Source organism: Myotis daubentonii, chromosome 11, assembly GCF_963259705.1.
Source record: "Myotis daubentonii chromosome 11, mMyoDau2.1, whole genome shotgun sequence".
In the NCBI taxonomy this organism is placed as follows: Eukaryota; Metazoa; Chordata; class Mammalia; order Chiroptera; family Vespertilionidae; genus Myotis; species Myotis daubentonii.
The window spans coordinates 55790606-55817861 of NC_081850.1; the positions used below are offsets into that span (position 1 = coordinate 55790606).

A 27256-nucleotide genomic window follows, 5' to 3' on the forward strand; every position below is an offset into this window, starting at 1 on the left:
ACCAGCACAAGAAGGAGTTATTAGAAAAATCAGGGAGCAACTATTTCAGGGCCTGCGATGGTGTATGTGCCATCACATCCCCAAAATGCTTTCCTAATACATTTTGGAAAATGTTGGTTTTCTGATGCGATTTCTGAATCACACTCCGGTTGATACTTTGCCATTATTGTCCCATTAGTTCCAGGTCCACAATTAATTGTTGCTTGAACAACCTCATATGTTTGCCCTGTAGGTAATTACAGTGGTTACTGTTCAGTGAATAAATGGTCCATTGTGTTTACAATGGGCTTGGAGTACAATATATGCCCCGGGTCTAAATCATGTTGGGTGCAGAATATGAACTGGCACTGACATTTTCTGCACCATTTGAGACAATGCACACTTGGATTAGATGGCTTAGCATCACTGTTCCTCTGGCTTTCACCTCCTAAAACTTCCTTCCCTGGGCGAAGACTGCAGGTGCCTACTAGCACTGTTGGGTTGTAGAAACGTGCAAAATCATCTAGCTCTGGGATGCTCCACCCTGGCTGCACACTGGAATCACATTGGAAGATTTTTAAAAATAGTAATGACTTCGTTCCACTCCAAACCAACTGAATCAGAATCTCTGGGCACAAAGGCTGACATCACTATTATTTTAAAACTTCTCAGGTAATTGTGATGCCCAAGGAAGGTGGAGAACCCCTGATATAGAGCAACACCCTTAGCTTTTTTTCTTTCGGTTTTATTTTGTATTGGTTTCAGGTATACAACTTAGTGATTAGACAATCACATACTTTACATAGTGTTCCCCTCGATGTTTCCAGTACCCCAATTAGCATTACACATAGTTATCACAATATTATTGACTATATTCCCGAATCTTTACTTAACTTCCCTGTGACTATTTTGTAACTACTAATTGGTACTTCTTAATCCCTTCACTTCTTTTACCCAATGTCCCCCGCTCCTTTCTGGCATTCACCAGTTCTCTCTCTGTCTCAATAAGTCTGTTTCAATTTTGTTTGTTCATTTATTTTGTTCTTTAGATTCCACATATAAGTGAAATTATATGGTATTTATCTTTCTCTAACTGACTTATTTCATTGAGCATAGGTACATCCATGCTATCCCAAATGGTAAGATTTCATTCTTCTTAAAATAAAATTTTATTGATTTCAGAGAAGAAGGGAGCGGGATAGAGAGATAGAAACACCAATGATGAGAGAGAATCATTGATCAGCTGTCTCCTGCATGCCGCACATGGGGATCGAGCCCATAACTCAGGCATGTGCCCTGACCAGGAATCGAACCATGACCTCCTGGTTCATAGTTAGACATTCAACCGCTGAGCCACTCCAGCCAGGCTTCATTCTCTTTGATGGCCAAGTAATATTTCATTGTATATACCACAGATTTTTTATCCACTCATCTACTGAAGGGCACTTGGGCTGCTTCCATATCTTGGCTATTGTAAATAATGCTGCTATGAACATAGGGATACATATATTCTTTCAAATTAGTGTTCTGGGTTTTTACAGCTATATACTCAGAAGTGGAATTGCTGGGTCATAAGGCAAATCCATTTTTATTCTTTATATATTTTTAATTTTTAAATCCCCACCCAAGGGTATGTGGTTTTTTTAAACTGATTTCTTTAGAGAGAGAAGAAGGAAGGGAATGGGGGGTAGGGAGAGAAACATCAATGTGAGAGAGAAACATGAAGCGGTTGCTTCCCATACACACCTGGCTGAGGATTGAACCCACAACCGTTCTGGTGTATGGGACAATGCTCCAACCAACCGAGCCACCAGGTCAAGGCCCAAGGCAGATCCATTTTTAATTTTTTAAGGAAACTCCAAACATTTTTGCTAGTGGCTGCACCAATCTGCATTTCCACCAACAGTGCACAAGGGTTCCCTTTTCACCACATCCTCACTATAACTTGTCATTTTTTATTTATTGGTGATGGCCATTCTGACAGGTCAACGCCCTTACTTTTGAATAAGTAGGCTGAGACACAGAAATGGGGAGATATCGAGATACCCACAGTGGCCACTGAAAGAGAGAGAAGCAGCACTCAAATCCAGGTCTAAAGGACTCTAACCGTAGTGCTTTCTCCTCCCGATGGCTGCTCCCTGCCTTGCATGTGCTTGCCCGGCCTTCCTCCCCTAGCACAGTCACTCAGCACCTTGAAACACAAGGCCTGTTGCATAAGGGCCCTAACTTGACAGACCCAACCTTTCTGGACTCTCCTGCCTTATTTCACACAATTGAGTTTATTTCTAAACACACTGTGATTGCGGCTTTGAGTTAATCTCTAAACCAAGGATTTATTTGAGAGTACTTTTAAATTTATTTTATAGTGTTGCTATTTCTAGTTTTATTCAAATTGTTTTGAGAATTTGGCATGTACAGTGTTTGCTTTTGGACTTTATTGAGATTTCTTTTGTGGCCTATTATACAATCAATTTTTGTAGAAGTTCTATGGTGGCTGGAAAAACAGATGGAGTCTCTAATTGTAAACTATAAAAATTATCAGGTTACTTATGTATAAGTGATAAAACCAAACTAACCAATTATATTATCACATGTTTTATATTTTTATTTACTTGACCTATCAAAGACTGAAAGATTTGTTAAATTTTTCTCCATTGTCTCTCACAATTTCTTCATGTTCTGGGTGGGGCAAAAGCAGGCTTACAGTTGTTTGTATGGAAAAATAATACGATGAGTAACAAATAATAATACAAGAATAAACTCTGTTTCACATACTCACAACTGTAAACCTACTTTTGCCCCTGTATTTCAACAGTTTTTGCTTTACATCTTTTGATTTTATGTTGTTTTGAGCATGAATGTTCATTACAATTACACTGTTATTTTTCAGCAATGTATACACTTGCTTAGTACAAATATCAGGTACTTAATAGATAATCATTGAGTAAACTGAGGATTAAAATATTTTTCAAGGTAAAATAAACCCCTTTGTCATTTTATTGTTTTGTTTTATATTATATCTTGCTTGGTATTAATATTGAAACCGTTACTTTATTTTTGCATTTGCCTGCCATAGCGTTGATCCTCCTTCTATTGGTATTCTATTAAGATTGTTTTAAGTGTATTTCTTGAAAAGAGTACATGAATGGATTTTAAATATATATGCTTATTAATGTAATGAATACTTGGTTTTGCATTTATCATCTTGTTAGCAGTCTTACTCTTTTCAAGGCTTCCTTTTTGTTTCCTTTGTCTGTTTTGATACTCAGACTATATATCTACTCTTCTCCATTCTGGATATATTAACCTTGCTTCTTGTTTCAACCTTCTGGAGTACCACTTAATATTCTGAAGAATAGTGTGGGATTGAAAACTTGCCCAGAATGAGCCTCTATTGCTTTGACACATGGTAGAATTTAGCTGGGTATACAATTCTTGGGCTATCACCTTCTCCCCTTAAAACTATAAAGTGATGCAAAGGAGAAATCGGGGCTAGTTTGATTATTGTTCATTTGTAGGTATCTAGTTTTCTCTGCCTGGATGCTGAAAAAAATTATTTTTCTTTATTCTTAGAATTAAAATATTTTGCCAAGATAGATCTGGCTGTGGAACTCTTTTTTTAAATATTTTTATTGATTTCAGAGAGGAAGGGAGAGGGAGAGAGAGATAGAAACATCGGCTGCCTCCTGCACGCCGCCCCCCCCCCACCCCCCCCTCGCCACTGGGGATTGAGCCCGCAACCCAAGCACATGCCCTCGACTGGAATCGAACCTGGGGCTCTTCAGTCCACAGGCCGAGGCTCTATCCACTGAGCAAAACCAGCTAGGGCTGGCTGTGGCAGTCTTGATTTTACCTAGGACACTCCCTGTTCAATCTATACACCCAAGTCTTTTAATTCATAAAATATACACAAACATATAAATATATACTATTTATTATATATAATATAAAATATATACTATATATAGTATTATATGTAATATATAATACCATACTTACTATATATATTTGTATTATATTCATATATATTCTTTTCTGTCCTCCAAAACACCTGATTATTTGTGTGTTGTCTTTTCATTCTCCAAATCCATATCTGTCATATTTTCTTCCATGACTTCATTTCTTGGTCCTTGTCCTCTGCATTCTGGAAGAGCATCTTGTTTTATTTTCTTTTGTTACAGGGTATGAGCATATTGAGTTTCACTAATTTCTGGTGAAATGACTATACCATTCACAGTCGCAGTAGCAGGGCACAAGGTTTTCATCTCATCACATTCTATCCAATATTTGGTATTATCTAACATTTAAAAATATTTGTATTGATTTCAGAGAGGAAGGGAGAGGGAGGTAGAGATAGAAACACCAATGATAAGAGAGAATCATTGATTGGTTGTCTCCTGCATGTCCCACACTGGAGATCAAGCCTGCAACCTGGGCATGTGCCCTGACCAGGAAATGAATCATGACCTCCTGGTTCATAGGTCAGCACTCAACCACTGAGCCATGCTGGCTGGGCTTATCTGACTTTCTAATCTTTCAAGAATAAGGTGGCACTTCATTAGCACTTGACTTTGCAACCATTTGACTGCAATATATAAACATGTTAGCCATTCAGGTTCTTTGTTCTGCAGGTTTGCTGATTTGCTTTTCAAGAGCCTCAGTTTTAAGCTTTACTGTCTCTAACATATTTTTATTGTGTTATTGACATTTTCAGTTTCCCAGTAATTTTTTATGATCATATCCCTTTTCACCCCATCCCCTTATCTCAGGCTATTTCATGGAGACCATGTTTTTTCTGCATATGATTGGGGTTACCAAACATCTTTCTAAACTTTTCTTCTTTACCCTACAATAGATCATTTTCAGAGGTAGACTCTTCCTTATGCTTCTTCTGGGTATTGGTTGCCTTTGATCATTTTTGCAACACTTTTTCAAAGCCTGAATGTTAGGTGTTTTCAATGTATTCATCCTTAAAAGCAAGCCGGTCTTTTTAGACGTGACTTATCAAAAGACACACTGTGCAGATTGTCCTTGGCCCTGTTTTCTGTCTACTTATACTGTAAGTGAGTATGTTTCTCAGAAGACGGGAGACGAAGTATTTGAGCACAGATTTTGGTGTCCAGCAGGCTCTCTTATGCTGTTCTACATTACTAAGGTGACCTTCCCCGGTCAGAGCCTGACTCCCTGGTACTCTGGATCAACACAGCACATCACCTCATACATTGCTGCAGGGTTTTTCTTTCTTGCGCATAAAACTTTACTTAGGAAGTTTCTGCTTCCCAGGATACAATGCACTCCTAGTGCCCCTCCTGTTCTCTTCCTATCCAATTTTCCCCTTAGGAATGTATAGCTCTGTGTAAATTTAGAAAGACAGATGAGAATGAAGAGAAAAAGCATCTTGGTTGCCTCCAAGATCAGCAACTGTGAGTAGAGGCATGGCTGTCCATTTTCCTGATTGATAAACGCCCTGGGTTCTCTATCTCAGATTGTGAGGGGAAGAAGAAAAAGTCTGCTCATTATTTCTAGGATGATTGCTCTTTTATGAGGCAAGGTTCAGAATTCCAGGAGGCAAAGTTTGGTAGGATTTTCTCAATCCAGCTCCATCCACTTTATAATTAGTGAAGCTTCCAAACTTCTGGAATGTCAGTGAATCTTAGGGCCCTTTGGTTCTTTGAGGTAGGCACTACCATCCATTCTACAGCTGAAGAAACTGTGGCCAGAAAGGTGACATAGCTATGCAAGGTCAGGATGGGAAATATGGAACTGGTCTTTTGACTTCATACCTAGTTCTCTTTCTTCAACCAGCTCTGGGCTGTCAGTCCCAGATGATATAGGAAAATGATCCAGGTCTTGCTCCTCCTTCTGAGACCTGGTGACATAGGGAAGAGATGGCTTATTCTGAGGCTTCCAGATTCTCTCCAACATGGCAAGTTTCCATGGTGGGAACAGTTGGTCCTGGAGATTCTGGGGGACATGCTTAATCGGTAAGTGGGATGGGAAGAGAGCCATCAGCATCTCTCTCTGGGTGGGAAGCTCTGGCCTGCCACAAAACACTTTGTGATAATTTAGGGTCTGCACGTTGAACATGAAGTGCCCACGGGCAGAGGGAAGTGGAGAGCTGAGGCAACTACAAGGCCACTTTAGGGAACTGGGAAACCAGGCTTAGCTGCATCCCTGACTGTGAGAACAGGGCAAATCATTTTCCCTCTGTAGGTGTCTATTTTTCTCATTTCTGAAAATGATGGATTGGACCAAAGATTTCAAAGGTTCCTTGCAACCACAACATTTCATGCTTCTCTCTCCAACAACTGAGGAAAATGATTAAGGAGTTAGTTTTGTGTGGGTGTGTGTTTAATTTAATCTGATTTTATTCAGATAATTGCCACTGTGTCTCACTCCTCTTTGCAGATATAAACCTGGATAAAAAAATGTAAATATACCTCCCAACTTCAGAATCTTGATTAACTTCCCAGCCACTGATGAATTGTTGCCTAAATGCAATTCATTCTTTAGCTGGTTTGGGGCCTCGGAGTTTGAGTTTTCTGCAGGAAGAAACCATTTTTCAGTGGCAAGTATAGCCAAGAGCAGCCCTATTTGCTAAATCCTAGGTGAGAAACTCCAGCCAGATGGGAGAGGGGAGAAATGATTGAGGCTTGCTCTTTTCTCTGCTCAGTTTAATCTTTTTCCATGGGTTTGCTGACTGTTTCTGTAATTAAATAAGGGAGGTATTTGTCATCTAGGGTTCCTTTCAGCCAAGATGAATGGAACACAACTTTCTCAGGAAGCTTCTGACAAAACCCTGTTTGTGGCCAGTGCCAGGATGTGTACAAAGGCACCAGGCTGTGTGCATTGGGAACTCGGGTCCACTTCAGGTCTGTGCCAGGTCACCGCTGCGCCCAAGCCCTGGAGAAACACTGTTTGGACACAAAGTGCCTCGACATAGATGCCTGTGAGATTAATGTGACGTGGAGCGGCCGCAAAGCACCTCCCAAGTAAGTGAGGGGAAATGAATGCCCGGCATTCGGGTGAGTTCTTGAGGGCCCACTCCCACAGGGGCCTGCTCGAGCATCGTGCGTAGATTTGCTCTAAGGCTTGAAACCTCTTTAGTCAGAGAGAGAGTTGGGCTGGAACCACTTGGGGAACACTCATCTCTCCTTCCAGCTGCTGAGTTTTAGTGTTTACTCACTCAGAAGTGCACAGCAGTTCAGCTTTTACCACCCACTCCCATGTCTGTATTCTTATTGGGAACTTATAGCCATTTGTGAGGGAGACATAGAAAGCATTACTATCTCTGTGTCCCGGCGAAGAAACAAGCTCAGGCAGGTACAACTAGCAAGGGACTTGGTTGGGATAGGAGCTCAGATATTTTGACTCCCTGAAGTTATTGCAGAATGAGCGTGGGGAAGCATCGCACGAAGGGCTTGGCATTCACTTTCTCATTTAATGTGCAAAACAACCCTATGAGACAGATACTACTGCGATCTGCATTTTTCAGATGTGGAGACTGAGGCTCAAAGAGGTTGAGTCACCTGCATTTGGTCACACAGCAAGCAATTGGCAGAGCAGAGACTCTGACTTCACAAGCCTTCGCTCATTCCACAGGCTCCCATGTTTCTCTGTGAAAAACAATTTCCAAAACACATTCACTTCTTTAGTCTAACTTTGACCTTCACAAAATCCCATGTTATAGGTAAAGTAGACCTTATTACCCTCATTTAATGGATGAGGAAACAAGCTCAGAGAGGGTAAGTGACTTCCTCAAATTCACATGTTAGTAAGTGGCAAGGCTAGGACTTGCACCTGGGACTTTTGTTCTTGGCATACAGTTCTCTCTCAAACATGCAATGCTGCTTCTTAGGGAGGCAGTTGGATAAATGCTGAGGAAGCAACTGGGACATTTAAAAGGAGGAAGAATAAAAAATAAAATTTGCTTAAAAGAAAAACAATCACTCCACATTTATGGCTTATTATGCTTTTGATCCCCCAAAACAGTCCAATTCAGTTATATGAAACCAAACTCATAGGTATATTTGATTTTTTTAAGAGAAAATTCTTTACACTTTTCTCTTAAAATTTCTATTATAAAATATAAACTACATAAATAAGTATATAAAATATGGATGTTCAGTTGAAGGAGTAATAACAAAGCCAATATCCAACTGCCCATCACTTAGTTGAAGAAATGGCTTTTATTTATTTGTAAATAGTAAATTGTAAAATAACTTAATTTTTTGGTCTCTAAGATACAATTTTTTGTTATGTGTCATTCTGTGATTTTTGTTTACTTCATCACTCCCCTCTTCAAAATTTCTATCATTATTTCATTTAAAGAAGGTTGGAAAACAAATATTATTTCTCAAATTCTTTATTTTTCTTTTTTAAAGTAAAAAAAACAAAACAGGAGTCAAATAGTGAAACAGCAAAACCAAGTCAGTGCTGAGAGAGCAGTTTGGCCCATAAGAGTTTGGGGGTTCAGTTTGGACAGGTTGGGTTCAAATGCCAGCCCCACTACTCACTAGGCAACTTTGAGAACATTACTTCAACGTTTGGGATCTGTCTCCTCCTCTGTAAACCAGGGTGTCACACCCCTGTCTCAGGGTGACTGTGAGGTCGGAAAGAGCAAAGGCACCCAACTTCTAGATTTAGAAGTTATGCGGTTAGATGGGATTTCTTGCAATTATGAAAGGCATTTTAACTTAACGGCTCTTTCCCTCAATAATACCACAACATAAGGGAGGCAGAGTGGTAGAATATACCCATTTTACAGATGAGAAGCCTCAATGAATGAAAGGTTTTGCTCATAGAGACATGGCCGCCCCCAGGCAGAGACATAATTCTAAATTAGGCCTTCTAAATTTTAATCTAGTGATTTTTAAATGGTTTGTTAATTTTTAAAAATGATTATATTGCTTGTCTAATTGTGTACAATTAGAATGTATGTCTTTAATTTTCTCTTCAACTTCTGGTAGAATGTTCCATTTCCCCCTCACAGCTGTGCAGGTGACAAATGCAGGAAATTAACAAATTACATTAGAAACCTCTTTGGTTTCCTCAGCTCCTTTGCAGTTGGCTTTCAGCTGATGTCTTTAGGGGTAAGAAGCGCTCTCATGTGATCACAGCTGTGAAGCCAACTGCCTTTTAATTACCACACTGCAAAAATCATGTCTCCTCATGTCAATTTAGAACCTTTAATTAGTTGATAGGCTGAAATAGCATCTATGGAGGGAAAGGTATGCTGGGGCCCAGCTCGATGCTTGCAGTGGAAGAGGACTCAGCATTTTCATCTGCGGGATCTTCCCATCTCTCCAGGGCCACCTCCTACTCATCTGTCCAAACCCGTTCACAGCCACCTCCTCCAGGGAGCCTTCCCTGCTGTCCCTCAGTTCTCCTAGCACTATTTCTTCCCCTTTTTGTGGGAAGGCTAAATCTCAGGGACATCAGAGCTCCAAAAGAAGGGGTCATCTTAGGTTCAATGTACCCTTGTGAGCCAATGCCTTCCATAAGGAAGGGAGCAACGGGATGCTGGACTCTAGATCTCTGAGGTTTGCTTCATGGGCAGTCCTGGGAAAATGAAATTGAATCAAGATAAAAGATTCAAAGGTGCTTTCCAAGAATGTGAGGTTTTTTCAGTGAGGCAGAGGAGGTCGTCCTGGACCAGCAGGGCTGGGGCTGGGGCAGGGGTTAAAGGAAATGAAAATGGATGTGTGGCTATGGAGTACAAAGACCCAGTTCCTCTGTGTATCTGCTGCAAGTCTACCAGCAGTCTGTTAGGCCTCAGTTTCCTTACTTGTTAGTCCTGACTAACTCTCCAGGGCCCTTTAAAAAAAGAGAGAGAACTTGTACATGAAACTATATTATAGGAAGTCAGTCCTTGTGCTAATGGACGGCAAGGGTCAGGAGGCTCAACTGGTCTGCTTGGCCCCACCTGTTCTATCACTCCAGGCTCCTTTCTCAGCCTCGCACTCCAGCCTTGTTTCCCAAAACATACAGGGCTCTCTCTCGTTTTCCTATGAAGAAGCCTTCCTAAACACTCCGCACCTCCAGGCTAGGCCACGCCATCAAGACCTTGCATTACAATTGCATCCTTACTTCCCTCAATAAGACTGCAAAATAAGAAGCACTCAAATACTTGTTGAACAAATGAATGCATGAATGAATACAAATGGAGCACGAGTAATGTGTGGGTCCCAGAGGGAAAACTGGAATCAATGTCTGACTGTATCTGGGAGGCTGATATGGATCAATATAAAGTAGAAATATTTAATAATAAGATGTTCAAAAATGACTCAAAACCTTGCAAAGTACTGAGTTCCCCATAACTGGAGGTATTGAAGGAGAAGCTCAAGAATCGTCTAATAGGGCCATGAAGGGATTCCCAAACCGGCAGGGAGTTTGCATTACTCAGGATTGTGTCTTATGGGCACTGTTGGTGGCATATCCAATGATTTTTAAGTGAACCCAGATTAGTATTTTATATCTTAATAGGAATGTTTTCTCTTTATTTACCTTTATACTATCTTCTCAGTAAATGATACTACTTTTCCATTCATGGTATTTAAATAAAAGGATAAGTCAATTTAAATGAAAATACTAAATAAGTTAATAATACTGGTGGTATATAGATTTGACAAAATTAAGAAAGTGACATGCAAACGATGAGGTCTGAGAAAAAGAACTGCAGGTTCAGTAAGAAGTCTTACAAAAATATAGGTCCTCAGAAATAAAAATCTACTGAAATCTCCATCACTTTCCATTCCATTAAGTCATAAAATGAATTTAAACTATCTAGAATGAGCTAGACTCTCACCTGCGCACTGGAGAATGGGCACTATCATAAGTACCAAAAAGAGTGTGGGTCTCTCAAAGAAAAGAAATTAATGACACAGAAAAAAAAAAGGTAGAAGTAGAAATGGCCTAAGTAAGGGGGTTATCATATTAAGCAATATCTGGAACATGCTTGTACTAAAAAATTGTTTTTATTTATCTGAAATTCAAATTTAGCTGGGCATCCTGTGTACTACCTGGTAACCCTATGTAACCATCCAAATCAGAAATGGTAAATACACTTGAGCCTATGTGACATTGTCAGCGGGGCCTGACAGTGGCTGCCAAGAGAAGGGGGTTAAGTCAGTGGACAGCATGTGGTGATCCATTAGTCATGTCTGCAATTAGCACAGGAAGGGGAAATAATAGCACCAACATCATTCATTTATCTGCCATCTTGGGCTTGTTTTACACTTTGAGGACAAGGGACTTGCCCAGGCTCACAGCCCAAGTCCACAGCTGGGCTGAACTAAACTCATTTGCTGCTCCATGCTGCCTGCTCAGAATCAAAACTGAATGCTCCCAGTGCCATGGCTACATAATCCCAGGCTACCCTCAGCAAACGTGAACACCCACATCAGCGGCCAGGATGCACACCGCCAGTCAAACCCTCCACCTGATCCAATTCATCATCATGACTACATTTGAATGCCCTAGAATAACACCAAAAATGTGGAACAAAATCATTTACACTCAGAGAGTTCTGTTGAAAAAGATGTCATTGTGACAGAAAGCACTCAGGGGTCTGAACCACTGCACTCTTTCTGTGGTACCTCAGGGCTTTTGGTAATACAGTTCTACATTTGACTCTTGGTAGAAACAAAAAACAATTATGCTTTATTACAAAGCAGATATTTCCCTTACTGTTATTGAATCGGAGGGGAGTGAATTAAATTTGGGGTTTCTTCTTCATCTCTCTGTTAGTCCCCCCACTCTTTCCGTGGGTCCTCTCCTTGTAAAAGTAAGGAGACAGCATGAGTTGGCTCTTTATTTCAGTTCTGAGACTTTGTGATTTTATAATTTGATGCTTAATTTACAAACCAAGGAGAAAGACTTCTTTCTTTAGGTGAGAAAATGAGAATTGGAGGACTAGAGACAACATTGCCAGAAGGGTTTTAAACCAGCCTCTTTCACAAAGATATTTAGCCTAATTCAGTGACGGTGAACCTTTTGAGCTCGGCATGTCAGCATTTTGAAAAATCCTAACTTAACTCTGGTGCCGTGTCACATATAGAAATTTTTTGATCTTTGCAACCATAGTAAAACAAAGACTTATATTTTTGATATTTATTTTATATATTTAAATGCCATTTAACAAAGAAAAATCAACCAAAAAAATGAGTTCACGTGTCACCTCTGACACGTGTGTCATAGGTTCGCCATCACCGGCCTAATTGTTTATGTCTCCATTTGGATATTAGCCTTTTACTTTCTGCTCTTCTTAATCAATCAAATTCATTCATTCGTTTTCTCATTCATTCAATGAAGACTTATTTTCTAGAAAAATTATAGATGCGTTTTCTCTTGACTTAGAAACACCACTTCTAGGAATTCAGCCCCAATTTACACTGGCACAAATATGACACATAGCCAAGGTGATTCCAACAGATTGGAAACAATCCAAATGTCCATCAGTAGGAGACTGTCTATACACACTATAGTACGTCCACACAAAGAAGTGCAAAGCGGCCGTAAAAAAGAATAAGGAATGTCATTTATAGATCGATAAAATAGTGAGTTCTGGGTCAAGTAAGTGAGAAAACAAGGTACAGAACAGCATATATAGTATGCTCCCTTTTGTGTAAGAAGGAAGTAAAGGAATAAACACACACACACACACAATCTGCAAAAAGAAACACTGGAAGAATAAATTTTAAAAAACTAATAAAAAAATGGTTATCTATAGGGGTGGTATGGGACAGAACAAGCTGAATCAGAGCCAAGAATTCTCTACTTGTTGTATAGTTTTGACTATAGAATCATAATATAAAAGTTGTATACATCCTATATAATAAAAGGCTGATATGCAAATTGACCAAACGGTGGACCAACTGGTTGTTATGACATGCACTGACCACCAGGGGACAGATGCTCAACGCAGGAGCTGCCCCCTGGTGGTCAGTGCACTCCCACAGGGGGAGTGGTGCTCAGCCAGAAGCCAGGCTCACTGAACAATGGTGGCCAGAGCCTCTCCCGCCTCTGCGACAGCGCTAAGGATGTCCAACTGCTAGCTTAGGTCTGCGGGAGAGGGCACAGGCTGGGCTGAGGGACCCCTGAGTGCACAAATTTCGTGCACTGAGCCTCTAGTTTAAAATAAAATTAATCAATAAGAAGAAAAATATCAATCCCTAAAAACTTAAAACAAACAAAAATGAAGATATTCAAATGGGAGGAAATAGTGGGACATCTGTAACGCTCTCAACAATAAAATAAATTTTAAAAAAGAGTATATCAAGTTGCTATACTTGGTAGTCACACAGAGAAAAATCTATAAAGGACATTTGGACACATCTTTACTGTCCCCCCTCCCAACATAACACACACACACAACATACACACAGCTCTTTAATTGTGAAATATCTACAAAAAAGTTGAAAGAACAGTACAATGAACACCATATTCCTTTCACCATTCACCATTTTCCACATCTACTTTCTTCTCTCTCTCTAAATAAATATATACACACAAAGATACACATACACACATGCACACACATAATTTTTGGTTTTAAAGTATTTGAAATAAACTTATCAACATTTTGACACTTTACCCCTAAATAGTTCAGGATGTAGCTCCTAAGAATGACATTCCCCTATATCATTACATTTGTCGTTATCACATCATGAAAATGAGCAGAAATTCAGTATCATGTGATGTATAGTACACATTCAGATTTCTTCAATTTCCCAACAATGCTGTTTACATTTTTAAAATTCAGGATTCAATAGATATTCATGCCTTGCATCTGGTTGTCATTTTTTTAGTCTCTTTTCATCTAAGAACAGTCCCCTGCCTTTCTGTTGTTCTTACTATTTTCCACAACATTAACTTCTTTAAAGAATCCAGGCTGGGTGACTTGTAGAATGTCCTATATTTGTCTCATTATCTCCTTGTGGTCAGATTAAAGTTAAACATTTTGTTTAAAACATTAAATATATTTTCTAGCTCAGTTCAATAAAAATATCTAGAAGCAGCGAGCCCCAGTAGCAATGAGTATACCTAGCACCCAGATCTTGGTTTCTAACTATGATTCCTCACCAGAAAGAATCAGAATCCTTGGAGAAATGGCCCATTTAAGTCTAGGGCAGGTAAATGCCCAAACTAACTAAGGGCAGAGAGGAGAGGAAGGGCGAGAAGAGGGCAGGAGGAGAGAAAGAAAGCACTAAAAAAGGGAATGCTCTTTTGCAGAGAAAAATGCCAGCTTAAATGTAGAAGGAACACCAGAATTGGAAATGATCATTTGCAACTCCAAAGTAATTAATAGTGACTCAGGCAAGGACCATAAATTGATGCTAAAACCATTGGGTAAAAGATTGTGGGGAAATAGGATATTCACATGGTCTCAAAGTCTTACCCCAAAGATTAGTTAATAATTACTGAGAGGAAAAGGTACCTTCACAATAAACCAGCAGATATCACCTTAGCCAGTGATCAAATTTAGCATCATCAGTAATAGTTCAAATGTAGGCCCCTGGTGTGATGCACTGGGAAGAACATGGTATTTAAAAAGCGTAGCATTCTTGCCCAAACTGTTTAATCTGAATCTAATCATGAAAAAATGATCAAGTCCAGATTTGGGATTTGTGGGACGTTTTATACAGCTGGCTTGGGCTTTTAAAAAAGATCAATGTCCTGAAAGCAAAAAAACAAAGGAACCTTCTAGTTTAAAGAACTGAGCACATGACAAAAAATACAATGCGAGGTCCCTGGTTGGATCCTTGATCCCTTCTCACCCACCCACCACCCACAAATAAGTGGCAAAAAGGACATTTTGGGACAAGTGGTGAAATTTGAATATGGACCACATATTAGGTAATGTTACTGTTTCACTGTTAATTTTTTTAGATGTGATAATTATATTCTGGTGATGTAAGAGAATATAATTGTTTTTAGGAGATTCATGCTGACACATTAAGGGGTGAAGTGTCATTATGTCTGCAAATTATTGTCAAGTGCTTCAACAAAAAATGAGTGTGTGGAGAGGTGGGGAGGGGCCCAGAAAGGGAGAGGAAAGCAAACATGGCAAAATGTAAACACTTGGTGGATCTGGGTAAAGGAAATATGATGTTCATTGTGTTTTCTTTTAACTTTTCTGCAGGTTTGAAAATTTTCAAAATAAACAACTGGAAGAAAATTTGGGATAGAGGTAGAAACATAAGGAGAGCAGCAAAAACACGCTGCATTAAAACATAATGTCTGCAACTGATTGAAATGGCATCCATTTAATATATTTTTAAAGATCCGTGAATTCATAATGCTACTTACAGAGGGAGAAATTGAGAAGGGAAAAACCCAAAACAAAACAAAAACAATGATTCCTGGAGGTTCTCTTAAATTCCAGCCCAGACTCTGGGCTTCCCACCACCACCAAGGGAGATGTGGTCCCACCCTCACGGAGGGAGCCCACAATGATCAGACCAGCCTGGCACAGAATGCGAATTGAACCTTTGATGATGCTGCCAGGCAGATGGGTCTTAGAGGCAGTAATCTGGCTAGAAGGGCTTCCCAGGAAAGAAATGCTTAAGCTGAGAACTGAGGAAAGATTCCTTTTTGCTAGTCTAGGCTGCTGGGTTTGGCCACAGCTGCCCTGCTATGCCAAGTGTTTATGTACCTGTGACTCTAGCAATGGGCCTAGAGTTTCAGAAGACACCGAACATGAGAAGGGAGTCAGTCCCTGGCATGTGAAAAGCCAACGCACCATCTTAGAAGTGCTATGTAATAGCCAATGTGGGAATTTAAGGGACATTTGAGAAATTTATGCTTATATTGTCATTTGGGCATAATCTAACAGTTATCTACCTAGGACTGTTTTTCTCAAGTTGAGCACTTCTCGATTTATAAGCCTCTATCTCTTCATCATGGAAATAATAAATTATTTAATCTTCTTAGTAAACAGACTAAAAGTGAAAACCTTCTGTATAATTCAAAATGAAATTAGGCTATGCTCTATTAAAAAAACACAACCCATTCATTATAAAACCTCTCAGAGCAGAACTCTTAAGTCCTGTATGCTTGAAATACTTAGCATAGTTATTGATTTTCACCAACAACCAGTCCATCTATTTTCTGAATTCAAAAGAACCATTTATTTTTTATACATAACAAGTAACTGGATGAGTAATAGGTTTAAAAGTAGTGTGTGTGTGTGTGTGTGTGTGTGTGTGTGTATGTGTGATGAATGATTTACAAGGAGAACACAGGCCTGCACTGAGAGGTTCACACCAGCCTGAGTTGTCATCTGCTGACAGGGAGGAAGCTCATTGCAGAGAGGGGCAGGGAGGGACCCTAGAGACATGGAGGGAGCCCCCCTCCATAGCCTCCAGAGACCCCACTCCTATGCCCTGAGGTCTGCTCCCAGCATTTTGTTTTCCTCATTCTGAAAAACAGGCCTAACTAGGACGATGCCTGCTCTCCCTTCCCCACAGTGTTGCCCTGAGGATTAAATGAAATTGTGTGAGAGGCAGTGCACCTGTGATTGCCAGCAGGGACTCTGGAGCCATTTAGACCTGGCAATCCCTTGGCACGACACTCAACTTCTCTGTGCCTCAGTTTCCTCATCTAGTGGAGATTAAGAGACATCGAAGCTGAGAACTTGGCCTAACTGCAAGGCTGTTCCCACTATTCTACATGGAACTGCATGCCTAAGTGGGAAGTGGCTTAGGAACAGAAAGAGAACCAGGCCTCAGATCGTGAGATCCTAATGGAGGGAGTCATAGGCAGGGCCCAAGAGAGAGAACAACAGGTTTAAGGTAGGTGCCGATGGCTTTAAGCCACAGGGGATATTGGGAATAATGGCATGACATTATCAAGGTTATATGGCTCATCAACTAGTCCAACACTCCCCCGTTACAATAGGAGGCCCAGGGAAGTCAAGGGTACCCAGGCTACCCAGCTAGTCCCAGGGAGCGGATCCTAGATCTCAGGGTCCTGGCTCTGCCTGGGAGATAGAATAGGTGGCTGTCTGGGTACCCGAGTCCTTGAGTAGGAGTCCCCAGGAGGGAGGAACGTGGAGCATAGCACAGGGAACTGTGTGGGCATCATCTAAGGTCATTTCACAACCAGCCAGGGTCACAGGTAAGGAGCTGGGACTGTGAGAAGCTAAGGAACCTGCTCAAGGTTACTGGCTAACACGTGCCAGAACCTAGATATGTACCCAGTCCCTTGGACCCCAAGCCCAAGAAATGCACCCAGTTATACTGGTATTGTAAGTTGATCAAGCAGGTTAGCCCCTCTGTACAAATGGGCCCAAGACCATCCTATCACATGGGACAGAGAAGGGGCAGTCAGTGCTGTGCTATGACACAAACCCTGTGCTTTTGTTGCAGAGCACCTGCCCAGCAGCCACCAAGGACCCCAGGCCCTGCCTCCCAGGAGCATTGCCACGGGCCTGGGGGGAAACAGAACATTTACAGGGGAAGATGCTCAGGCTCCAGCAAGAGGAAGAGGTTTGTGTAAGGCCCCCCATCCAGGAGATGGCAGGGACCGACGGAGGCCAGGCGCCCTCATGTTGACCCAGTGCTCTTTCCTTTGGTCCTCAGTCGGAGCCGGGGTCCCCTCTGGGCGCTCCTGGTCACTAGGGGGCTGGTGGTCTTACTGGCTGAACGAGGCTCCCGGGTTAGTGTGTCAGGCCTGGGCTGGAGCAGGACACACCCTGTCTGCACCGTAGCTTAACAAGAGTCCCTGTGATCCGTGCTGCTGACTGCAGGGACATCCAGAGCTGGTGAGAGCACTGACTGCACCGCATTTCGCTCTGACATTCCAAGAGGGGATCCTGGGGCTGAATCATAGATGTTTTCTTTGAGCCAACTCCAGAGTCCGACTGCCTATCCTTAAAAACCTTCCCCTTCAGCGGACACCGGGGCTCCCATGATAGACCCCTGGTAGTCCTGGATGAGAGGCACCTTAGAGCAGCAAGAATAATTTAGGGTCCTGTGAAAATTCAGATGCGGGATCAGCAGGCTTGGGGTGGGGCCCAGACATCTGCATTTCTAATGTGCTCCCAGGTGCTTCTGCTAGTCTCGTGGACCCCACAGCTTTGGACAGTCTCTAGACCAGTGTTTCCCAAATGTCCTTGATGAGAGGAACTATCCAGGGTACTTGTTAAAAATCAGCTCCCCAGGCTTCTTCCCTGGAGATGCTGATCAGTGGGCCTGGGGATCTGATTTTTAGCCAGTAAACCAGTACGCCACCCCCACCGCAGCCCACCTGATGAGCCCTACCTTCAGATCCATTTGAGAAGCATTGCCGAGTACGACCCCTCATCTGGTGCCTGAATCCCACCTGCTTCTGTACAGCAGAATCACCCGAGTGCTAACCAGTGCACAGAGGTCCAGGCTGTTCCTAGATGCAGGACAAGGGCCGGCGAGGATGACCAACTCATCCCCGTTTGCCCAAGACTTTCCTGCCCACACTTCCTGCTCCACCGTGATTACCTCTACCCCTCACAACAGCCCTATACGTTGGTTATTATACCCATTTTACACATTTGTTCTCTGGAGGGAGTTACTTTTCTAATTCCCTCTCCAGTTCTTTCCAGACTCAGGTTATAATTCCAGACTCAATGCTATCTGCAGTCACGCTGCTTACTCGCAGCATCACTCTACCGTGAGCAGTGCGAGTGATTTATTTATTTAGAATGAATTATTTACACCCTGCACGTTTCCAGAAAGGGGCTGAGGTGGTGAAAGATGCATAAACAATGAGGCCATTGGAGTTACATGCTGGAAACTGGTATTAGTTCAGATGCCATGGTCTGGAATTAATAATGGGGTCAGAACCTTGAATTGAATCTTTAACCAGCTGGACAGGAAAGATCTGAGTTGGGGACCTTGGCAGGAATAGAACGGGAACCTCCGTGCACTCAACAGCAGCACGCCCTTCTTTGCCTCTGCTTCTGTGAACACTCAACTAAAAAAAAGAGTGTGTGTGCCTCTTACAGCTGCCGTGGGCTTATTTTGTCTCTCCTGTAGGTTCTCTGTTTTAATGTTACTGTTCTGAGTCACCTTCATGGTCTGTGACAGTTCATCTCATCCACACAGCTTTGAATCGGGAGAGAAATTGAGACCTAAAAATCATCAAGGAGCTCCCTGCCCAGGGCCTGGCTGGTGTCTCCGATGGCAAAGCATCAGTAGTAATAACATTAGCCACACATCTCTAGGGGCTTGCAGTCTGCAAGATGCTTCTACCTGCTCCACTTTCCCTGTCCTGTGTCTTCCTCTCAACGGCCCTAGAAGAAGGGCAGATTTAGCCAGCCCATTTTGCAGATAAGTTCAGTGAGGCTGTGGGAGGTTGCCAATTAGTCCAAGCCTGCCTTATCAACAAGAGACAGAGAAGGGACAATTACCCAGATTTTGCGGATTGCAGGCCTCTGTCCTGGCTACTGTGCCAAACTGCCTCTCTGCCACGTCCAACTGTCCTGAGGTGGCAGCACTGGGCACTGGAATTCACACTAGGCCTGGGAGGGTATACAGCAGGCACAACACTTGTTAAGTGAGGGAATGGATAAATAAATATAAGCACGAGTCAGTGAATGAATGAATGAGTGAGAAGAGAACATGTGTCCTTCCTCACAGAAGATACTGCTGGCGCCCCTTCTGAGAGCTCATACTTCCTCTCACCCATTTGTATCTAAACCAAAAGCTAGCAACTTCTCCTCACCTCACACGTGACCTGCCACTGCTCTCAGAAGCAGGCTTTACTGTTCTAGGCATCCACTGACAGGGCCAGGAAGGCCCATCCATAGGCTCTGGTGGTCTGTGGGGTCTCTCCCGCCCCCTCTACTTGGCTCACAGTGTATGCCCTTAATATCCCTTCTCCTCCTCCTCCCCCACCCTTTTTTTTTCTATGAATCTAGAAGGAGGAAGCATCTCATAGATTATTAATGTGCTAAATGGCCCCTCTGGAGACCAGCGCCAAGAAATGGCTCTGACCCGCCCTGGATTATTGGCCTCCATTCTCTTTCTTAGACAGTAGCCACAGCAAAGTTTCCAGCGGGGCCTAATCACACCGACGTTCCTAAATGGTTTCCAGGCAAGTCCATAGTCCCTGTTATCTGCTCCACAGCAAGGCTGTGGCACCACGTGGGCTGTTCTGCTGAATTTTTTTTTTTCATTCTGGAAGGTAAATCACTTTTTAATTGAAGTACAGTTGACATGCAATATTATATTAATTTTACGTGCACAACATAGTGATTTGACATTTATATACCGTACAAAGTGATCACCGCGAAAAGTCCGGTATTCACCTGTCACCGTACAAAGTTATTGCGATATTATTGGCTGTATTCCCTCTGCTATACTTCACATCCCTGTGGTTGAACTCACTGCGCCTGAGAGGTAGGCCCTGAAGAGCCTCCATTCTGCTTCTGACGTTAGTTTCAGGGTCTGCAGTACCAGAGTAAACAACCTTTGCTGCTGATGCAAAGCAGGGGGTAATTTTTAAACGCCCATCACTGTAATCAGAGGTCTGAACCACGGAAAACTTGTATTGTAACAGCAGCTACTTACTGTTTTATAGTCTATAAAAGCACTTTCATTTTTAAAAAAGAAAAGCCTTCACTGATCCTCACAATTGCAAGAAATACAGAAGGCTAGCTTGTTATTCTCACATTCCATGAGAAAAAGTGAGGCTGAGAGAGATGACTAAGACCACAGTATATATTACAAAGCACCGAAGAGCGAGCCATGGGACTCAGCTCTGCTGTTATTGCAGGAACTTGGGCAAGGTCCTACCTGTGTTGGGCCTCTGTTTCCCAATCTGTATAATGGGGAGACTGAACGAAATGATTATTAAGTCCCTACCAGCTTTGCCTTTCTATGAATCTACCTCAAATTCCACAACCCACAGCTATGGAAGAAACAATCTTTTGATTTTTCACACAACATAGAACTTTAATAAGATAATCACCTGAGAAAATCAAGCCAGGTGACAACATTCCTGTTCTTACGAAGCAAATGGCATTGACTGGCAATTTAAGTGATTCTGGAATTCTGTAAATAGCAAAAGGCTTGATTTTTTTTTTTTTAATGTTAAAACCAAGCATGATTTAGGGTTTTCAGAAATCAAGTCCTAAATATGCTGGGCCATAGTTGCCAACACACCTACTAACGCAGTCAACATTCTCCCTCTGCATGCCCTCCCTCCCTCCACTCCTGCACAGGAGCTCCTCCCAGGAGACAGCCCCATCACAAACTGAAGTGCTCCTTCCCAGGAAGGGCGTGGAGGGAGTGCCAAGGCAGGCTGGCAGGCAGGGTAGGCTGCTGAGGGGACTCTTGGGTTGGTGCCAGGAGAAATGCATCTACGATTTCATATAATCTGCTGCAGCTGCCTTTTTAAAAAATATTTGAATTTATTTTAATGTTAAATAATAAAATACTTTCATCTGTAAAATAAAGTAAAATAGTCAATTGTTAAATTGTGGTTCATCAAGCAATACAATTTAAACAGTAAAAAAGGCAAGATGTAAAGTAGGGGAATTTTGCACAGGAATGGCTGGGATATATAGGAGGCTGCCTTTTAAAGGACAGGCTCTGCGGGATATGGTTGATGACGAAGTAGTGTTTGCATTTTCCTGAGAGCAGCCCTTTATCCCTTCAGGAATCCGACTTTATTTTCATCGGCTAGACTATTTCTGTCTGTAAGCTAAAAGAAGGAGCTTTGTCCTGGTCTCTGAGGAGGTCAAAGCCCCTCTCGTAGCATCTCTTGTTCCTTCGCTGGGCTCTGCCTCCCTCTCTTGTTCCTGCTGCCCTGCCTCCATCTTCCCCATCCAGCTCCAAATCCTGCTTTCCCCCCAGACCCAGCAGCAGGGGTGAGCAGTGGGGTATCCAGTCCTTAACCAGGACCTGCTCGGAGCAGAGCCAGGAATTTGCATTAACAGCAGCACAACTGCAGACCCTATAAGTGACTCTTACAATATAGTTTGAGAGCCACCATCCTGGTCTGTGCCTACTCAACATAGTAAATATCCCCAACAGCAGGACCGGTGGAGACTGAATGCTTGGGGAATCTCGGGCAGAGGAGAACTCACTGCTTCACAGCCAGGCAGCCTGCTCCCTGCTGGATGCTTCCAGCCACAAGCGCAAACCCTGCTCCGCTCTAACTCTACCCGTTTTACCTGTTTGTCCCCACCCACCTACGTCACAGAGAAGCAGCAAAATCTCTCCAAGAGCCATGCAGCTCTGGAAGCCAATATTCCTCGCTGCTCCCCAGCTCCCTGTGTGTTCTCCAATCTGAACACTGCTCAGTCTGCAATGGCTAGACCCCGGCCCTTCCCAGGTGACGCCACGCTATGCCCTGGTGTGTCATTTCTATTGCAAGACCCAGGTCTGAGCCTCCACCTGGGTGGGTCTGACAGATGGGAGAGAGACAGAGCCCGCACGTCAGACCCTGGCCTCTATGAAGGTCCTCAAATCTGGTTGGAGGAGCTGACATGCCCAGTGGCTAAGGGACTCACATCACGACTTAGACAATATTGGCCTCTCAACACAGCAACCATGAATCAAGAAGCCCGGCAAAAGCAAGTTAAATTTTACCAATTTCAGCACCAGGGTGCATTTCACCCCTCTGTCGTGCACATCTCTATTTTTGTAGCACCAGGAAACTGAAACAACTGATTACGTATTCCAGGCTGTCTCCCCCAAAGGGAAGTCAGAGCTACTTTTCAATTACACAAATTACATGCATTTTCCCATTTACAAAACTGTTTCAGAGCCCAGTTTTGAATAAGTTAAGGAATTCATCAAGTCCTATGACAGCAGACCTACTATCTCAGTCCTCTACCATCTTTGTAAGCAAGGTCAGCCTTTTGGGAAGGGGATGGGGAGGTCCCCAGAGTCCAGCCCATGACAAATGGGGTTGTGCTCCCTGAGAATCGGGGGAGGCAGAAATCAGGCTCCAGGGCTACTCCCCATCAGGATTTAGATCTTTGTTCCTATATCTGCAGTGGAGGGTTTCAGGCTCCCAGACACTTCCCAGCGCTCAGTGATGATCTGTGTACCAGGCTCCGTGCTAGGCACTGGCAATTGGGAGATGAAGAGAATGGGAGTCCCTGCCCCCAAGAAGCTTACTGTGTATAGGGAAGACCGGATTTAGGATAAACTATTTTCCATAAAATGTAAAGACTGTATGCAATACAGAAGCAGTATAGAACCATGCTTCTCAGCCCTCTTTTCACTATCATTCTCACTCTCCCAGTAGAGTAATTTTTTCTAATCCTGCCCCACTCTTGAGAGTTTAATGCCACAAATAGACTATATGCCTGTTTATATACTGTATGTAAGTATGTCCTGTGCTTTATACATAAAAAGGGAGACATTTTGCCCCCTCCCCACAAAAATCAGTTTTCACTCCTTGGGGGAGATGGCCTCTATTGAAAAGGCACTGTTTAGGAAGGAACAATGAATTCACCTTGGGGGCTGGGAGGCACAGTAGGAAAGGGATCAGGGAAGGCATCACAGAGGAGGTGGTATCTATCCAGGGTTTTGAAGGATGAGCAATTCTGCAAAGCAGAAAAGGGACTCAGCATCAAGTCTTCCTTGTTGGGCAATCTGAGCTCCTGCCCTACTCTCAGACATTAGTGGTAGCTAGCCTCCAAGATGGTCCCTAGTGATCTTCAGCTCCCACTATGGTTAGTGTAGTAACCTCCCCATGCTGACACATTAAATAAGAACTAATTTGTATAATCGACAGAATATGACAGAAATGATGGCATGCAACTTCTGAAGCTAGGTACTAAAAGACTCTGCCATCTCTGCCTTGAACTCGCTTTGGGGGAAGTCATTCAAGCAGCCGTATGCAGAGACCCACATGGAGAGCCAGCCACGTGAGGGAACCACACTGGAAGCGATCCTCCAGCCCCAGCCAAACCTTCTGATGATGCCAGTTCCCAGCCTTCAAATCTTCCAACGGGACCCCGAGCATCATGGAGCAGATGCAAGTCATTCTGTGGGTCAGAATTCCTGACCCACAGGAATGATACAATAATAAATGATTATTGCTGTTTTAGCCATTAAATTTTGGGGTGATCAGTTACACAGCAATAAATAACTAAAACAATTCCCATCTCATAACCCGGTTCCCTAGCTTGTCAACCCCACTGAACAAGGTTGTCTTGTTTATGCTAAAGTCAGCTGGTCAGCCAGGAGTTTCCAACATTGGGCTTGCTTCTGCAGCTCCTCAGAGAATTCCAGACAGTCCCAGCGAGGTTGTGAGAGGGCCAGTAACCCCCCTGAATTCCTCTCTGGGTGAGGATTTCCCAGACAGCTCAAACTCTCATCTGGGGAAAGTGTCCACCTGCCAATCCTTTGTCCTGCCCTCTCTTCCTCCTTCCTCCCACCCTCGGATCATTCAGCGGGCATCCAATAAGGTCTATGAAGTGTCAGGCACCAGGACAAACAGGAGTAACTCAGGCCCAGGTTCCATCTTCTATGGCTCACAGCCCAGCCAAACATATCTGCAGAGCCCTAAAGGAGGGACAGGCAGAGGGGCATGGCGGGGGTTCTGTACATGCTTGCTAGAAGTAAACAGGGAAGTGAGAAGAATAATTTATAGAAGGGCTACTTTAGATAGTGCAGTGAGGAAAGGCTTCCTGGAATGGACAGCATTTGAAGCTGGGTCTCTAAGAATGGGTAGGACTGACATACTGGACATGGGGAGAATGGATGTCTCAGGAGGTGAAAACAGGGCTGCAGGAAAGCCCAGGAGTGCTAAGAATCGGGGTGTTCAACCTGGGGAGGAGCAGGAGACGGGGCAGGGTGACAACAACAATGAAACCAGGAACACGTAGTGCTTACAATGTGCCAGGCACAACTGTAATCGCTCATTAACTATTTACTCCATACAGCAGCCCTATGAGACCCTGCCCTCTTACTACCCTGACTTCACAGATGACAGACTCAGAGTGGCAGCTCAGAGTGACAGCAGGGTGTGTAGGGAGCTCCTCAGCATTCAGGAAAGGAAGCTCAAGTACAGAGAAGGGAAGTGACTTGACCAGGGTCTCATGGCTATGCATAGGCTCCTCGGGGCCAGAAGCCAAGGCTCCCAGGGCTCACTGCGCTGTGCTGGCTCCAGTTATGTGGTTAGGTTGGCACTGTCATGTGCAGAGCTGCTTTTCGGGCCTCATCTCCTGTTGCACCCACCCACATTCAGTGTGGCCTTCTCTGGCCACAGCACATGACTCACCCTGCCCAAGCCCACACACACCCACCACCCGTTTTTGAACACCCAGTTTCCTCTGCCAGCAGTGCTCTCCTCCATGTCTCCAGCTTTCAAACACCCTCTCCTCCGTCACAGTCAGCTCAGCATCACTTTCCTCAAAAATCTTCCTTGTCCCTGGACTGAGTGGGTGGTCCTTCCCTGGGACCTCACCCTCCCTCATCACACCTCTGTCATGGCTGGCTCCCACTGCCACTCTACCCCCAGCACCCTAGGCATGCAGGGCCAGACTCAGAGACTTCTTCAGTCAATTTAAGCAAGCAGAGTGAAACCAGATCCTCCTGTGGTCCAGCGCCTGCCTGCCTCTTCATTCTCACTCTCACCACCCGACAACCCACTCACCTTGCTCCAGCCCCACTGCCCTCTTTTCTGTTCCCTGAACACGCCAGGTTCTTCCCCATCATTGGTGTTCTACATTTGCTATTCTATCCGTAAACATGGAGGCTCTTCACCCCACCCAGTTCCTCCTCATGCTTCAGGTCTCAACTCAAATGTCACCTGCTCCAAGATGATTTTTCTGACGGCCCCAAGGCAGTCACTATTTATCGCCTCACCCTATTTATGTCTATCCGTTTCCTTACCATAGACTTACCTCATGGGCCAGATTGCCTAAGTTTAAATCATGGCTCTATTACTTATGAGCCGTGGATTTTCTGACAGGTTACTTAGCGTTGTGTACGTAAGTTTTCTTATCTATGAAATGGGGATGATAATGGAGCAGTTATAAGGATTAAATGAGTTAATGCATGTAAGTGCTCAGAACAGTGTCTGGTATGTAGTGAGCATGACATATATATTATACAAGTGTTAGCTCTTAGTATTACTATTTGTTTATTTGCTTACTGCCTGCATCCCTCCTAGAATGTAGGCTCCCAAAGGGTAGAGACAATGTCTGTCCTGTTTGCACTATATCTCCAGTGTCTACCAAAATTCTAGGTACACAGTAAGTTGCCCATTATATTTGTTGGGTGGATGATGGAGTAATGGATGATGGATGGATGAACAGATGGATGGATGGGTGATGGATGGATGAAGCAAAGAAGTAAAACATGTGCATAGGCAACCACTCATCCCAGATGGTCACATCTTTCTAATCTCTTCTCTCTCACACTCCAAATAACAGCTAGCGCTGGTGAATGCTGCCTACAACAGCCTGTACACACTCACTGGTGGAACTTTCGACCGTGCATAACATTTGCTGGTATAAAGAGTAAACAACTGGCCTGCAGCCCCAGGAAAGGCTTACCTGAGGAGAAAGGCAGTCTTAGTAGACAAGAGAACTTCAGGTGGGGGAGGGAAGTTTGGTAAAGGACAATCTGGTTAAGGGGAAAGAGAGAGCAGGGCCCTAAGGCCTGAAGGTCCAGGGTGCATCTGAAAGGTGAGTTGTCTGGGGGGACGGAAGCATGGAATATATGGCAGGGACAGATGACACTGGACAGGCAGATTGGCTGGATGCTGATGGCCCTGAGAGTAAGGCTAGGGCGTCACTGAAAGATTTCAAACACACAGAGGTGGCCACGCCAGGATGGGCCAGAAGGTCAGGCCAAGAGGTGGGGCCAGTGGCTGTGCAATCACTAGGAAAGGGTGAGCCAGGGCCTAATTCGGGCAACTTAGAAACCATATTGGGCAAGGAATCATTTCTGCAAAAGACTGGTGGCCAATCAAGACAGTCCCCCAACCAAAGACAGCTTGGACCTTACCTGCACCAGATTCCAGCCTTGGAGGGACTCTGCGATGATGGACGTAACAGATGGACAGACGCCTCCAAACACCATCAAGTGGTTTGGCCCGTATTTTATTGCATCGTAGAAGGCTTTCAATCCTTTCGCATTATCACACTGGGGAGCAACACAGAGAAAGAGAAGTCCAAATTAGAAATTGCCTTCCCCGGGGGAAAGAGCCCAATAGTGGATTCACACAAACAAATCTGCCTCATGGGAAACCTTCTGGGTTTTAGTTCTTTCATTGGTGGGGCCTCTCTTTAAGCCAGCGCTGAGCCTGTGCTATGAGCTCCATGAAGTAT

At 43.5% G+C, this 27256-nt stretch overlaps 1 protein-coding gene across 1 annotated transcript in view; it reads right to left on the minus strand.

Moving 5' to 3' along the window:
• GABBR2 (gamma-aminobutyric acid type B receptor subunit 2) overlaps nt 1-27256 on the minus strand; it is a 320004-nt gene that overhangs the window by 199928 nt on the left and 92820 nt on the right. Inside the window, exon 2 of the mRNA XM_059657467.1 lies at nt 26934-27071. Within this exon, the coding sequence (XP_059513450.1) occupies nt 26934-27071 (138 nt within the window). The remainder of the gene's footprint in view (nt 1-26933; nt 27072-27256) is intronic.